The sequence below is a fragment of the Pezoporus flaviventris genome, unplaced genomic scaffold (assembly GCF_033815535.1).
Source record: "Pezoporus flaviventris isolate CSIRO_AGI_PZ_B2104156 unplaced genomic scaffold, CSIRO_AGI_Pfla_v1 ptg000037l, whole genome shotgun sequence".
NCBI classification, from domain to species: domain Eukaryota; kingdom Metazoa; phylum Chordata; class Aves; order Psittaciformes; family Psittacidae; genus Pezoporus; species Pezoporus flaviventris.
Genome location: NW_026892585.1, coordinates 12,113,439 through 12,129,755, shown reverse-complemented (window position 1 = coordinate 12,129,755; position 16,317 = coordinate 12,113,439). Strand labels below are relative to the sequence as shown.

Genomic DNA, 16,317 nt, shown 5'->3' with positions numbered 1-16,317 from the left:
TGTAATCTGTAGGAATAATACAGTGTTGAGTAATGCAAAGTACATTGTAATGGTGAGCAAATGGGTGTGCTTTTTCTCCTCAGACAGTTAAAGGGCAGTTTTCACATGCTGCTACTCTGCTCCAAAAAGGCGACTGGAAGGAAAGAGCTGCGTAAGCACAGCAGCCTCCAGCCTCTGCATGTTCAGAACTGCCCTTTTCCACCTTGTTGCTTCTTGGTCTATTAGTAATTGAGCTTCAATTCACCTGTGAATGAACAACTGCTGTTCCATTCTAGCCCATGTTGCCACAGTGCGAGGGCCACAGAATAAGGTTTCATGTTCTATCTCTTAGCACAGTAAAGCAAGGCAAGTATTAAAGAGAGCTGGGAGGGCCTGAAAAGACATGAGTAAGTGATGGAGTAGTTTGGGTTTGGTTTTTTTTGTTCTAAGAGGGAGAGAGATGATCTAGCAGATAAAATGAAAAACAAAATAACATACTTAAATGAGACCAAACAGCCTCCATGGTTTTACTTATGTACAGAGCAAACTTGATATAAAGTCCTCGAGGCGCACCAAAGCTTCAGGTGGTCCTTGGTTTGCTGCAAGCCCTGGGCTGCAGTGAACCTGTGCTGGATACCTGCCAGTTTGCTCTACGGCTCCATGTGGCAGCAAACCTGATAGTGCTGTTGATGAGAAACCAAGGTGTAAAAAGACCGTTGACACCATGGCCCGTTCCCTACTGGCTGCGGCACTGAAGCCAGTGAATCATTCACCTGAGCTGAGCCCTTCCCTTTAGTATTCTGCTGTAATAAGCTACTCACAAAGTGTCCCATGCAGACTGTTACGAAGGAATGGCACTCCAAAGGATATAGCAAAGTGTCTGCTCTTTCCCAGGAGTAATCCCCAGTGCTAATTGTTCCCACAGCCAAATTATATGTAGCATTTGGTTTAGGATCTAATGTAGCTCTAACTGTTCCCACAGCATAAACAGACCCTTTTCTTGTAAAAGTTTGTTCCTATGCATTCAGGTTCTCTTCCCCTGCCTCTCTTGCTTGTATTGACAGAGAGGTTTGTGCTGCTGGGAATGAACCAGACCAGGGAACTGACCAGGCCTGTCAAAAGGAAAACACAAAATAATTTAAGATGGATTATTTTCAGCCAGCATAGCATCATCCTGAATGCTGCTGGCTGTGCAACTGGTTGTGTGTAAGTGTGGGCAGAAGATGGTGGGTATACTGGGGGAAAAGCAAGGCCAAATGATGCCATCTTACCATGTCTGCAGAACTCCTGGTGGAGATGGAACACTCTTTACGTGACAGTCTCTACGTGGTGGTGGCTTGGCACTGAGGCTTGAGCACAGCCACCAAAGGCAAGACAGACATGATCAAAATAGACCACGTCCTTCATGAAACATTCATGAAAAGAAGAATGCTAACATTTATTTTTAGATGGAAGGTGACCCATTTCTGAATCTCCTGTATCCTGAGCTGAGAAGCTAAGCTTGGGGTGTTCTTCCTCTGTTAATCTGTGGATAGCTGAACTGAGAGAAAGTAAATTTGTATTGAGTGCTAGATCAGAATGTCCTGATATTTTTCAGTTTGCTTAACAAAAATTCATAGTTTGAATGAATAATATCAGGGGAGTAATGCAGGTTCTCAAAGGTCTTGACTGCATATAAGCATCATATGTACTAGGAGCTTTTATTTAAGACAATGTTTTTCCTTTAATAATATGAGTAAACTTTGAACTAGGTATTGACCAATTTTAGTCAAGTCGATAGAGATTCAGGTTCAAAAGTGCACCTGCTTCATGCTGAGGCTTTAAACAGTCTCTGTACTGCCTTCTAAGAATGCCCTATAAAAGAAATCAATTTGTGCTTAATTAATAAGGGGGTACTAATTTGAACATGCTTTTCAAAAACATCTAGGATTTTTTGTAGCAAGGATTAACCTGGCTTAATTTGCAGCCCTCTGACTCCTTTGTTTGTGTATATAATCATTCATCCTCTTCCTCATTCCTGAAAGGTTAATGGCAAGTGCAGTGTACAAAAGCAGAACTACAGTCAATAATTTGCAGATAGACAACAAAAGGAACTGGAGTGTGTCTGATGTTTTTGTGTTTCTCTTTCCTTGCTCCTCTCATTGTGATGCCATCCAAAAGGGAATTCAGAGCTCTAGTGATTGAGATGGTGTTGGCCACCGATATGTCCTGTCACTTCCAGCAAATCAAAGCCATGAAGAATGCTTTGCAGCAGCCAGAAGGGTGAGTCACTTCACCAGTGAGGGGCTGCATTTCAGCTGGTGCTTTGCCATTGTGTTTGACTTCAAAAGCATCTCCCCAGACGCCCTCACTCTGTTTGATGTCTGCATCAGTTCTCTTTCTGCTGTTGAATTTTGAGTGAATTCACTTAGAGTGGACTGGCACCCCCCTATACACACATCTCTGTTCCGTGCTGGTGGACTAAAGCTTGCAAAGGTCACCACTTTCGGATAAACCTCCCTGTGCATTTCCCATTGCCTGTCAGGGTAGCATCAAGAACATGATCCAGCTGAGTGACCTCAACAGCTTGAGTATGACTCAAGGTTAAAAGATCTGCAGAGCACAACTTTTGCATTGCCCTTCTGCAGATGGTATCAGCTGCCACCTCTGCAAGGGGCCTGCTCCATAACCAGAGGAGAGAAGAAAACAACTTGAGGTTCACTGAGGGAAGGACTGGAAAATAACAGATGAAGCAGTATGGGAAAGGCCTGTTCTTCTTCCCAATATGCCACTGGGTGCTGTAATATTTTCTCTAAGCTCTTCCCAATAAAATTAATTTTATATGGCAAAAAGCTCTGAGCAATGGTAATTTTTTCACCCTGGACACAGGTCTGTCCAGAGCCTTCCAGAATTAGATCAGACTAGACTGTGGCCACTTGGTCCTCTCAAAAGCTGCAACTTTTCCAACTGCTTCATATAGTTAGAAGCTGGAATTAAAAAAGCAAGACTACCTCTCCCAAGAAAGCATTATCTACTGGGATCCTGGGCTAGCCTCATAGGTTATGGCTGTTGTTCTCTGGAAACAGATGCAAGGATCCCCTTCTGACCTCACATCAGTTTTCTAGCAGTGGAACGTTTATCAATTACTGTGTAGACTCTTCAGAGTCCCTGAGATGGGATCCTGTTTACTGCAGTAAAGTGGTAGGGACCAACTTCTGAGCCGCATAAAATGCAGCCCAGCTGAAATGGGGAGCACAGCAGCTCTTCAACCCTGCTTGTGCAGACAAGCAAGCCTGGGTAGGAGCACAGCCAAGCTCAGCAAAGTTTCTTTTTGCACTTCTTAATGTCTCTTTTGCAACAGGAGTGGTGTATGTTGGAGAAGTGAGACAATATTTCATAACTGTCTGGTTTTATGAATGCAGAAATCATTGTATTAATATCCTGGCCAAAGATTCTAATGACCTAATTTCCCTACTTAGGTGAGATTTTTGTCATTCTCCACTGCAAGAGCAGACAATTAATTTGTTTGATCTTTTGGGTTTTCAGAATTGACAAGCCGAAAGCCTTATCACTGTTGTTGCATACAGCAGATATCAGTCATCCAGCCAAGGCCTGGGATCTCCATCATCGCTGGACCATGTCCCTGCTAGAGGAGTTCTTTAGACAGGTAAAGTTAAGAAAGTCCCTCTGTTTCTGCAGCACAGAAGGAATGTGTAGGACAGGGTGAGGGAGTAGGGAAATATGAGCACAGATCTTTTCCTTTTTCTCTGGTTTATGCAAGAACCTCCTAATGATATGAAGCTTTCTTATCTGGCAATAGTAGCATTGGCTATTATGCCTCTTGGGAAGTTTATTTCTCATACATTGTCTATCGATAAAGATGTTTCTACATAGTAGAAGTTCTAATTTGGAAAGCTAATGTGTTTCAGATCAGCAAAATATAGAATATGTGATGTAGAATATTAACTGTAGAACCTAAGAAAACAGATTTAGGTAGCTGTACTTAGTACAACTGTACTTACATTGTGGGGGTAGATGTAAAAATTGCATTACCCTTACTTTAGGTGGAGTAAACTGATCTAGTTTAATGGCTCACAGAGGACTGACTGCCTGTTGACAGACACACAAATCTAGACAAACCATTAAGCTCTGTGTGAGAGCTATAAGCTCCCGAACTGACTAATTAAAAACATTTAAAGAGCTGCCTTATTAACAAAAATCAAAGTTAAAAGTAAACAAAGCACTTAGTGTTTAGGATACTTTTCAGCACTATGAATTACTAAACTAAGCAGAAAACCAAGTGCTTAATTTCCCCCCAAAGTTCAGTAACTTCATCTGAATGCAAAATAAGAAAAATATGACAATTTTAAAATAAAGTTATTTTTTTAAAAAACATGGGATTGTGGGAATCCCTTCTTAATAAGGAAATTTCAAAGCAAGCATTTGCTTTGAAATTAATATTTTCTTTTGTTTTTCAAACCAAGAATGGGTTTCTCGCTGGAAGAGGATAGATCATACCTTCAGTTGTCTCTGTTGCCACATGGGAGGCTTATGCAAAAGGGTGATTTTTGCATATATTTTGGGTAAAAATGTACATATTTAAGTTTTTCCAGTTCAAAATTAAGCTAGATGTGTTAGAATACACCACAACTGCGTCTCCTAAAGATTGGTGATGGATTAGCTAGATGAGACGACAAAACCCCAAGTTTTGTCTGTTTTACACATGTATTGAAGACAAAAATAAGTCTTCATGAGAATAGTTTCATTTCAGCCAACAAATCCCACTTTCTTTTTGAATAGCAAGTGCTTCTACTGTGAGATAAAGCATTATATAAAACTTATATTGTAGTTCCAAATTCAGATGCAATATTAATTCCCTCCTTGGGAAAACCCTTAAACTTACCATAAAACAGACTTGTGTTCACTGCAGTTGCTTAGTACTGGATCAATAAATACATCCCTGTCTGACAGCAGAAAAACAACACGGACTCTTCTCACGAGCTGAGAAGGTTCACTAGCCAGAGGGGACCATAGTGATAAGGAACTGAGCCAGCCTCAGATTCGGTGTTTATTTCCTTTTGCTCTTCACCTTCAGACCCTCTCCTGTCCTTTCTGTTATGTGCTCTACAGAGACATAAAGCATGGCTTAATCTGTATAAGTGCAGGTCCACAGCCCTATTGATTTCAAAGTATTTTGTGATGTGACTCAGGTCTTCCTACACCAAGTAACCGCACTGTAGGTGTGAGTGGTGCTTCTGAGTACAGTACTGTTATTTTTACATTCAGCAGCTATGGTGAACATCTCTTAAAATAAATGTCTTGCATGAATTAATTTGTTTTACTAATGTACTTTAGCTAGCCGTGAGGGAGATGACCAGCCATATTAGAAGAAGCCAAGTGACTCTGAGCAGTCATAAAGGCAGTTAGGGGTTCCCTCCTAAAGATAAGTAGGCACTGGGATTTATAAGAGGTATAAGGACTAAAAGAAGAATGATTAGGTAAGAGCCAGTACTGAGAGATGGTTTTCCTGAGAGATGTAGCAGACACAGTAAAGGAACATTACTTGGAAATATTTCTGGCTTGGTTCTGTTTTACCCTGGTATTTGTGTAACAGACTCCTAGCATAAAGCAGAATGGTTCTGCAATAGAAGAATACTATTACTTGTTGTTTCACCCAAAACTCTTAACAGGACTTGTGCCCCCATTTCCCATGTGTTACATTAACAAAAGAAGAACTCAACTCTTCTTATGCCTACAGAATCTTTTATTCAGTTGTTTTGCTGGCTGGTTTAGCTTGCATTTGACATTAGTCAGAAAACTGGCAAGAAGATCAGCGCAGTTAATGTGAGCTGCTGATTTAAGGAGTTGATTCTATAGTATATTTAACAAGCTATTTAAAATTGAATGCTCAGTGGGGAGTATTGCAACTATGTCATCCTATGTATCTTCTCAACATAAAGCAATATCTTACAGAGTGACTGAACCAAGTTAAAGGGCTTTTTGAGAATATGCCACTTGAAAGGCTGGGGAAAAAATGGGATTATATCACTCGATCTTCCGGACCATTTTGTGATCTTATCAAAAACTTTCAGTTCTGAGTTCTGGAAAGTGTGTTTGGACTTTTGTACCTAAAATGTACAATAAATGTTGACAGTGTCAGAATCATAGAGTGCCAGGTTGGAAGGGACCTCAAGGGTCATGTGGTCCAACCTTTTTTGGCAAAAGCACAGTCTCGACAAGATGTCCCAGCATCCTGTCCAGCTGAATATTAGAAGTGTCCAGTTTTGGGGAATCCAGGTCTTCCTGCAGGGTGGTTCTTCTTTCCAAAGTCTCCACTTCCTCACTCAGTTTGGTGTCATTGGCAAACTTCATCAGGGCACACTTAATCCCATCTTCCAGATCACTCATGAAGATATTAAACAGTGTTGGGCCCAATATTGATCCTGGGGACCCCACTTGTGACAAGTTGCCAATTTGAAAACAAGCTATTTGCCACCGGTCAGACAGTTCCCCACCCACTGCACAGACTACTTGTTAAGACTATTAGGCATCAGTTTCTCTAGGAGGTTTCTGTGAGAAACCATATCAAAAGCCTTGGAGAAATCCAGATAGAAAATATCCACCCTTCAACCCACATCAACCAAGCAGGTTACTCTGTCACAGAGAAATGTCAGCGTTTCCTTTGGGAGAAAACAGTAATCTGCATCTGGCCAGCCATGACCTGTGAATTCTTATCTGAAAGGCTAGAAAAGGCATGCAAAGAAGTGCAAGCCCTGAAAAATCAGTCCTGACACTGGTGTTTTCTCTTGAAAGATTTGCTCTGAGAACTGAGTTCTGCTGGGTTCTCTGGAGATCTGCAGTGAGAAGCATTCTCGTGCTCAAGTGGATTTTTAGTTGGTGCATGGAAGTACCAAGCAGGCAGGGAAAGCTCTGAGGAAAGATTCACAGGAATCAAGATGCTTAATTCATAAACTTTTCAAGCCATAGTCAAATTCTTCACAATTTGCATTAAACGTAAAAGCAAAACAAAATCAAAAGTGAATTAAAGAAAGTGAAATTATATTGTCATGACCTAAGGTATCAACATGCAGTGTGTCTTGTCTTTGTCTCTTTCTCTTTTTCTCATTTCTTCTCCATTTTGTTTCTTCAGGGTGACAAAGAAGCAGAACTAGGGCTTCCCTTCTCTCCACTGTGCGATCGCAAGTCTACTATGGTTGCTCAGTCTCAAATAGGTATGTGTCTTTTGGTGCATGCAAAGTAGCATCTTAAAAGCAAAACTTCCTGTAGGGCTAAGTTCATGGGGATCTCTCGTCATTTGAAACTTAAAGAGAGGAAATAAAGTACTGTGGTGTTATTTTCCCCAGATCAACAATTCAGAGCTGAGGAGCCATTAAATTTATGGTGGTGGTTCCATGCAGTAAGCAAGTTACCTCTGATGTGTCTGCAGAGATGGTTACAGCACCTGGTTATGACATTGCTCCATGATTTTCTGAGCTGTGAAGTTGTGTTGCACATGTTGTGATTTGAGTATCATTGGTGGATATGAAAATGTAATGTCAGTCCCTTCGATGACCTGTGCAAAATCTAGTGTGTGTTTTACCATTAATTCCTCCTGCTCTTTCCTTCCCTGTGCTTCAGCTCAACCAGTATTTTTCACTGAAGCCAAGCAATGAGCAAACTTTTTCTAACTCCACCCATATTTTAGAAACGCAGATCTTTTTATACACTCACCAACAGCACTTTCTCTGCCTCTCCTCCAGTTACTGAGTGAAAAAGTAGAAGGATGGGGCAACAGGACTGCTATTTGGTGAGAAAACAAGAGGGGCCAAGTGGAGTAAAACTGTTCAGAGGGGCAGGGAGCAAAGAAAAACTAGAAGGGAAAAGGTGGGTTTGTGGGTGGATTTTCATACCTAGGAGGCAAGTGAAGCAGACAGAAGAACGTGATCTAACTTCAACTGGAGAATAGGGAGCCAAACAGGATAACAAAAGAAAGGTAGACCTTAAAACTGAGGAAACTGAGACCAGAAGCAGAAAAAGAAAGAATATAGTAAAGGAAAACAAGCAAAAACTTCAAAGTACGAAATTTCTCATGAAGAACAAGACAAAGATATCCCTGAACCTGGGGAAGTTCAGATTCTTATCTGTGCCTGTTTCTGTTTAAAATCATTTCACTGTTCTTGTTAGGCAAGCCGTTCTCTGAGGGACCCCATCCCAGATTTTTCTGGCTTTGGAAGTTCAGACAATTCAGCCAAAAATCTGCACTTGAAAAGCCCTTTGCCTGGTTGCCAGACATGCAGCATTTCCTGCTCTGCAAAGGTAACCTGGAAGAGTGGGAGTGTGCGCAGAGCGCAGTGCAACTGCATGTTCTGCCAGCAGCTCGGTGGAGGGAATCAGCAGCAAACTCGAAGTGTTGCAGTCTCAGCTAAAATCCATGTTGAGGACTCCTGGGCACGCTACAAGTACTGCTGTGCTGTGGGAGAAGGTAAACTCTCTTTCTGGCTGGTGTGGAGGGAAGCTCATACAGAGACTTCTCTTTCACATCCCTTCTGTTAGCTTTCAGATACGTCTCTCTGTCCTTACAGGGAAGAGGAGTTGTGTACCTCTGTGTAGGGCTGTTTATGCTTGGAAACTAGTTTTCCATGTCCTCTTCTTCTGTGCCTCTTTGTTCAGGAAGGGGAGGAAAGCCAAGAAATTTATGCACTGAGGCCCCAGTTTCCAGCCACTGCAAAATTAATGATGAATTAAACCATCACCAACACAATTCAACCTTATAAAAGAAGCACTTTTCAGCACTCAAAGGCAGCCTTACTTAGTCATATACTATTTGTCATTATATTTGATTTGTGCAGTTTAGTAATCCGTTGACATTAATATGCTACCCTCTATAAATCCTGCCTTATAACATTAGAAACGTTCATTTCTCAGTCTGATGCACATAGACAGTGTCTTTCTGTGATGTCCCATTTGTTAAAGCAAAACCTCTTGTATTTTCTGGATATCTGCTGAGGTAAGGCTTTCAATGTTGAAGGCTAGATTATCAAGCAAATAATCTGTTCCCATTCATTTATTTACTTTATTAATAGCCTCAACTAATTGTTCCCTGGAATAGTAGTTACTACATTTCTTCACAAAACTAAGTTCTTATTGAATCCCAAATTGTGCTGTTATCTGCAGCAAGCAACCATCAGTTCCCACAGATAAAAACCCCTCTGTCCTTTGCAGAATAAAGTTGGGCTTTCGATTTTGTCAGGGACAGAGCCCAGAAATCCTGTTCTGGTGGCTTGGCTTGTTTGTAGCTGCTGGTTTGCTGCTCTAAGGTCACTGCAAGTGACAATGGGCAAGCATGTTCATTACCAAAAGATTGTCACAAATGAGACTAGCTTCCTCTAAAGAAAGAATGCCTCTCTGCCCGGTTGCTTCAGTCTGTGAAGAACTTGCTCAGGGTTTAAACTGATAATTCAAAAAACTGAATATCAAATAATGAACGTGGGGTTTCAAACCTAATAATGCTAATGACCAATTTATCATCCTTTTTGTTCTTCAGTGGAGTAAGTGTGGTAAATATTTCCATATCGCAGTGAAGTACAGAAATCATGAGACATTCATGTCCAGAAGTGGGGCTGCTTATCAAAATGAGAGAGACAAACAATCTGTAAAGAAAACCAGGCTAAGACTTGTATTTCCCCACAAGAATATCAGGAGTTAAAGTGTCTGCCTCAGGCTGTAGGAAGCTTGTTTGAGTGGAGATCAGCCTTTGTTGTCATTGTCTTTTGCAGATGAATGTAGCAGCATCCGTTTATTTTTGTCCTTTGGCAGGAAAGAAAATTGCAGCTTCAGAAAGCATTAGATAAAGGCTGATGAGTGCATGCTGATGATTCTTTTTCTTTTTTTGGGTGGTGGCCTTTAGGGTTACTGTCCTCTAGCCTGTGTTTGCTATGGTGACATTCTGATGTAGAATGGATGAACATTAGGCATGTGCCTGGAAACCACCTCCGCATGCAGGTAAAATCGTCTTAGCCGTTGGGGCACAGAAATATTTACCATGCTCATTGTGCTGAAGAAGAAAAAGGATGATAAAATGGTCATTAGCATTAATAGGTTTTAAACTCCAGGTTCATTATTTGATATTCAGGGGTTTTACTTAGCAAACTAAATTACCATATTTAAATTACAGTGTCTTTAGGTACGAAGAGAGAGAACACAGGGGTGGGGGGAAGACACCTGAGAATATGGCATAAATTGCATCATTATTAATAAAGGCCTAAGCTTTGTTTCTAAAACAGCAGATTATGTTTCCCAGCAGTATTATAATCCCTATTTTAAGGTAGGACATGGAATAATTTATCTGTTTTGTAGGGAATAGAGATAAAAATACCACTTACTCAAGAAGTGTTAGAGTTTTTTTACCTGTGATGCCTTGTGCCACCTCTCCCTGTCTGTTGACAAGATGCAAGACTTCTCCCAGGGAAAACTTGTTTCTCAGACACTTACAACTGGACCTTTTGTTTATGTGCAAATGTGGAGCATCTCAGGAAGCAGATCCCACCACCTTGATGCTGCAGTTAGTGACACAGCCATGCATCTGATAGCAGGGATTTGTGTTAGTGGTGATGGAACAAATGGCAGTCGTATTTACTTGGCAAGCAGAAGTGACAGGGTGCCATGGTTTGGGTTTCTTTGGTCATTAAGAGGTAATTTTTTTCTGAGTAAAGGGTAATAGAAGAGACACAGAAACAGACACACATATACGTAAATCAGGTTCTCCTTATCCTCCAGATCCTTGTGGCACACTGTTGTCAGCCAGTACAATTTCCAGTGTTTTAAAAAAAATGGTATGAAGTTTGCTGGGATTATCTGCTTGTGATCTAGCACACAATTTCCTCTTGTGGCTTTATACTACATACCTTCCTGATTAATTCCCTAAATTTGAATAGATAAGACTGTCTCAGTGTGATGGAGGCACATGATTCAGATGTTCAAATAAGACTGAACGCATATTTTCTCCACATTTACAGAATGGTAGTGTGAAATTCTAAGAACTTGCAAGTGATGTTTTTCATTTGGCTGGGCATGAAAATGCACTTAATTACCCATCTTTTTAGACATCTAGACAAAATCAGGGAAGGGAAATGGAACTAGAAGGATGCTCAACTGACTGTACTCCAGGTGTGGATCAAAGCTGCTGTGAATTCAGGTGCATGGCCCATGTGGTCTCTTCTCCTTTTGTTGTTGCCACCTAGAATCACCAGGGTCTGTTGTCGAAACATATCATGACCCAGTCACAGAAATGATACTATTATGATTGTAGAATCAATATCTGATAGTTACAAATCTTTAAAAACTGTAATAGTGGGAAAACCTGAATCCTGATGTGCCTTAGGAAGGATTAAAGACATTATTGTTTTCCTGGCTGCCTGTAGCACCAAGAAATTTGCTAAGTGAAGTGCTAAAATGAACACCAGAAATAGTCCTTGTCCCCCATGAGAATTTAGGGGAAGGTGTAAAGTACTCTAAACTCCTCACTCCCCCATTTTTATCATGCAGATTGGATTTTCCCTCATCTTGTGAACTTATGGCCACAGGGCCCTTCAGTCTGCCCATCCCGACATTCGGATCAGAGCTGTATTCATCTCTGCCAAACTGAATACTGAAGCAGATATTATTTTATGTTAAAAAAATGCAGGGGAAAGCTTCTAAATCTGTTTTATTATCAACAAGAACAAGCTGGTTGAACACTGAGAAGAGAATATTCACAGCAACCCACTGATTTGCAGTAAGGGAGTTTTGCATGTAACTCCACACCAGCAAAGCTTAGCAGTATTATTGCTGTTGTATTTTCTGCTTCTAGAGACTTCATTTTTGATACTGGGTTTTAGCCAAATCCGCTTGGAATTTGGCTTAAACTTCACACTTCTTGTATAAACCAAGCTCTGATGCATCTGTTTATGTTCTGATTTGCCACAGCTTCTTTCCAGTGTTTAAGTAGGTACTTTTTATTGTGTGCTATATCCACGCTGTTGGGTCAGGGATGAATGTATAACTCTGTTTTCCTTTTCTAGTATTTGCCTGTCCCTCTTTCAAGGTATAATTTTCTTTACTCTGTCTTTTACAGTGTGGCTGTCTGCAATCGCTGAAGCAGTGACTCCACATAAATCCTCCTCTTGCCTGCTTGACTCTGCTTGTGTTTCTGCTCAGGTTTCATTGATTTCATCGTGGAACCCACTTTTACTGTGCTGACTGACATGACTGAGAAGATTGTGACTCCGCTCATCGATGAAGCTTCCCGCTCTGGCATGTCTGGGTTCAGGCGTTCCAGGTGAATAACACAGCTCTCTCCCTTCCCTCTGCACATGCTGCCATTGTGCCAACTCCCCGAGTTTCCTTCCCACAGTGTATATCTTCCATGTGGCTTAAAGCCCTGTATCTGCATTGCTGACACCACAGCTCACCTTGTGACATGACTTTGTTGCAGGGAAACTCCAGCCCAGGGGAGGGCAAAGAGGGAGGCTGGCATAAACCTGAGCCATGCCTCCGAAGGCAGTGAGCACAAATGGTTTTAGCCGTGCAATCAGGTGAACTTTAGTGCTCTCAGTCACTAATGTCCTAAAAAAGGTAGAGGGGAGGTGCACAGTTCTTCATGTCTGGAAGCGTAAATGGGATCAATCCCATTTAAATACAGAATAGGACTGGGAAGTATCAGCACATCCTAGTGACAGTAGACAGGGTTACACTATGGGTATGTGTGAACTACCATCGGATTCACATAGAGTTTGTGTGTAAAGAGTCTTGGCCAATTTAACCTGCTCTGCTGTTGCAGAGAAACTACTCTTTTAGTTGTTTCATGGACAAGGTAAGTCTTGGAATTCAAACACCACATGGCTAGTGCTCCCTAGAGTAGGGCAACCAAGTCAAGACTGTCTCTCTCAGGTGACTTCTTTACTCTTGGGCTGTTGCAGGAAGAACAAGTGCTAATATCTTTCTATGTCAGTTACCTTGCTGCCTTTATAAAAGTGTGCACAAAGAAGTGTCTATCCTTGAAAGACAACTGTAGGGTCTGTAACCAAAATGAGCGCCTGGTTTCAGCCTCAGCTGAGCTCATCAAGACCTGGACAGAGGTTTGACTCCTGTCCTGTGCCTAATGGCTCCCACTGGTGAATTTTAGGAGACTCCTCCTTTGACATACTTGATTTCTAGAACTGTGTGACTCTCCAAAGAATATGTAGGGAGTAAAGATGCACAATGAAGGTAATGGCAACACTTTGGGTGATTCTGTGTCTTAGGGACTATGGATACCAAAAACTAAGTGGGGAAAAGCTGCCATTTATTTCTGGTACTGGCTCAGATCATACTGTTTTCTTTGATATCAGACCTGGGATGGGAGAAAGAGGGGTTCAAGCTTAGTTTTTGTTTTTCTGGTTGACTCTATTAAGTTTAGACTTACAGTCATAATTTCTTCTTAGCTATGTTTGGGTGAATAGGATACTGATTTCTTCTGCATTTTGTGATCTTGTGTCCCAGTCTGAATAGCATTAATCCCTCTGAAGTTAAAAGATCAAGTGTCAAGAGCACTGGGTCCGAAGGAAGTGCCTCACTCAACTGCTCCATACTCACTGTGGATTTCAAATGTTTTAAAGCCACCTGGACTGAGGTGGTGCAGCAGAACCGGGAGAAATGGAAAGCGCAAGCCACCAAAGGTAACAGCCAGGCTTCTTAGGGAAAGAGTAACAATTCTTTTGACCTCTTCTTCAAGCTCTTCTTCAATCAAATCATTTTCCAAGTAAGCACTGTTAGTTTGAAAGAATCTGCTTTTCAAGGTCAGCAACATACAGTGAGCCCAGTGAGATAGGAATACTGTGACTCATCTGTGCCTTTTACTCTTCTGAGGTGGTGTTAAGTGGACTTCATGAAGAGGATGTGGACAATGGGAAGGGAAAAAAACAATTGTAAGGGAGGTCCCCTGAAGTCATGAGTCAGACTGGGGTGGGTGCAAAAATAGCTGGAACTGCATTTGTACAGATAGGTTCGCAGTTGTTCACTGTTAAGCTTGAAGGAGCTATGGATAATCTTTCAGGGAAGGAGAGGATATTGTGCATTCATAGCTGGTTTCCTATTGCTAGTGATAACTTGGATAATGACTTGGGAACTGTGCAGCAAATACCCATGATATCATTAACCTGGGAGGGACTCCAAATATTTCAGAAGAGCATGGGGACTGTGTTGGTTGCAGGTTGATCAGGGTTCAGTATTGTCATGTAATTGGAAAAAAAAACCAAACAGAGAAAAAAGCCCCCAAACGACACAACAAAAATCACCAGATCTTGCTTCTAAGACCCGTTGGCATCTTTCCTGTCTTAACCAGCAGTAACAAGGTCCCCACAGCAGTATTGTGTGCAGTTTTGGCCACTGCAGTTCAGGAAACACATGGACCAGTTGCAGACCACTGCAGAGTACAGCAATGCAAACTATAACTGTTGTTGGTAGCTCAAAGCAGTTTTCTGAAGACTACTGCAGCTGCAGAATAAGGGAGTTATGATTTGGTTTTATTCAAGTACCCATGGCTGTTAAGAGGAGAAAAAATTGGCAGCTAATCACAAACTGATAATAAGTTAGACACTGGCAAATCTCTATTGTCAGAGATCTTTTGGAATCAGTGAGAGCCATCTGTTGAGAACTTATGTACAACTGGCCGTTGTCTCCAGGGGCTGGATAATTGCCCACGGTCTCCTAGAGCGCTCAGGTGATTTAGATCATCTTTGGAACAAAAAAGGAGGAATGTGTCACTGATTGTGGTTTTTTTTTTCTCCATGGAATTGTTGGTGATACAATTTCTTCTCCGAGCTGAATGTTTGTTACTCAAACCTGTATTTAATGGAGTTGTTTTATTTCATGTAAATGGAAGGAGCTCGATTTTAATGTATTATGTGTCCTTGGCTTCAGGACTGGTGAAAGATTTCCCATCACTCTCCTATTTGCCAGAGAAGATTGTTCCTCTCCAACTGAAAGGCCTGTCTAAAGGTGCATGAAAGCATGCATTATTATTCAAATTAAATTCTCCTTTGTGATTTAAATTTGCCATTCAGGAAAAGCCTTTCTGGGCATTCTATGAAAATGAAAACAAAAACATAATTCAAAATCTGCTTTTTTTTTTTTGCCAGGGGCTCTTTTTGTAGCTTGTTGTTTGGTCTTTTTTTTTCAATTGGCATTTACTATTTCCCAGTTTTTTGTGGAGCAACCAAATTAAAGCTAACCAAACAAGCAAAGCATTTAACATGGATAGTGTTTTACAGAATAGGGGTGTTGAGCAGATTAAGCCAATCCAGTTGACTAGTTTTAGGGATTTAATTTCAACATGTACCATATACAATTGCCTGTCTAAGGATCTGCTAGATAAAAAACTTACATGCAAGAGGAACCTATGGGGAAATAAATAAAATCTATCTAACATTTAATTTAAAACAAATATATAGATTAGCTCAGAATAGATTCTGGATATTTAATTTTTAAATGTGCTTTGTACCCACTTGCAGCGACTGCTTTGCATAAAGACTTTTTCCTAAATGTACACATGTAAATGTCAAGTTATGACTCAAGTGGATGTGCACACATTACTTAACTAATGCTGGCACTGGTAGTATGTCTGGGTGCAGTATTCCATATCCATTCTTTACGGGGTATCCTAACGATAAGTGTTTGGTTATTAATACTTCAGCTGGAGAGGAGAATGTTTTATTTTTAATTGCCTCATAAAAAAATCCTTCTAGCAGCTCCTGAGGGTGGTCTGTGTAAGAATTAGCTGATCACTTGAAAGCAGAGAGCTCAACAGTCTGCATTATTAGACATGGGAGCTCTTGAGTAGGTAATTTTATCTTTACTTTTCTGACAAACTTCAGCCCTGAAAAGTCAATTTACTTTATGTTTTTGCCAAACTTCATCACCAGCAACTTGGATCAGGGCCTCAGTTTACGGATCAGAGATTCAGAAAGCAGTCTCAGCTTCTGTTCATCTGCATTCATTAACTTTCACATAATGTCTGTGTTTCTGGGTGCATTTAGCAGTACAACCATGCATATTTTTCTAATCTTCAAAGGTTTATACAAATGTCTGGCTCAGACAGAGTGGCTGAGAACTGGGACCTGACTAAGGAACTGGAACCCCAAAGCCCTTGCATCAAAACCTTTGCTCTGCTGCTCTCTTGCTTCTGTCTTGCAGCAAGTCTCTGCACCCCCCTCCATCTGCCTTGCCTGCCTTTGCCATATGCAGCAGGGCCTGCCACACAGCAGGAGTTAAAATTGCTGACCCTGTCAAACCAGTGGCTTGCAAAGCATCAAAGATGTTCTCACAATAAAAATAAGAATTATT

The 16,317-nt window shown here is 41.1% G+C and overlaps 1 protein-coding gene across 8 annotated transcripts in view; it reads left to right on the top strand.

Annotated features, from left to right (window-relative positions):
- The window catches only part of PDE1C (phosphodiesterase 1C), a 276,791-nt gene that overhangs the window by 229,137 nt on the left and 31,337 nt on the right, over nt 1–16,317 (top strand). For 7 of the 8 annotated variants that reach the window (XM_061464730.1, XM_061464732.1, XM_061464735.1 and 4 more), the window contains 5 exons: nt 2,140–2,241; nt 3,505–3,625; nt 7,109–7,190; nt 12,154–12,274; nt 13,477–13,652. In XM_061464730.1, the coding sequence (XP_061320714.1) occupies nt 2,140–2,241; nt 3,505–3,625; nt 7,109–7,190; nt 12,154–12,274; nt 13,477–13,652 (602 nt within the window). Of the gene's footprint in view, nt 1–2,139; nt 2,242–3,504; nt 3,626–7,108; nt 7,191–12,153; nt 12,275–13,476; nt 13,736–16,317 lie in introns of all 8 variants that reach the window. The other variant, XR_009745369.1, reaches the window with a different exon arrangement.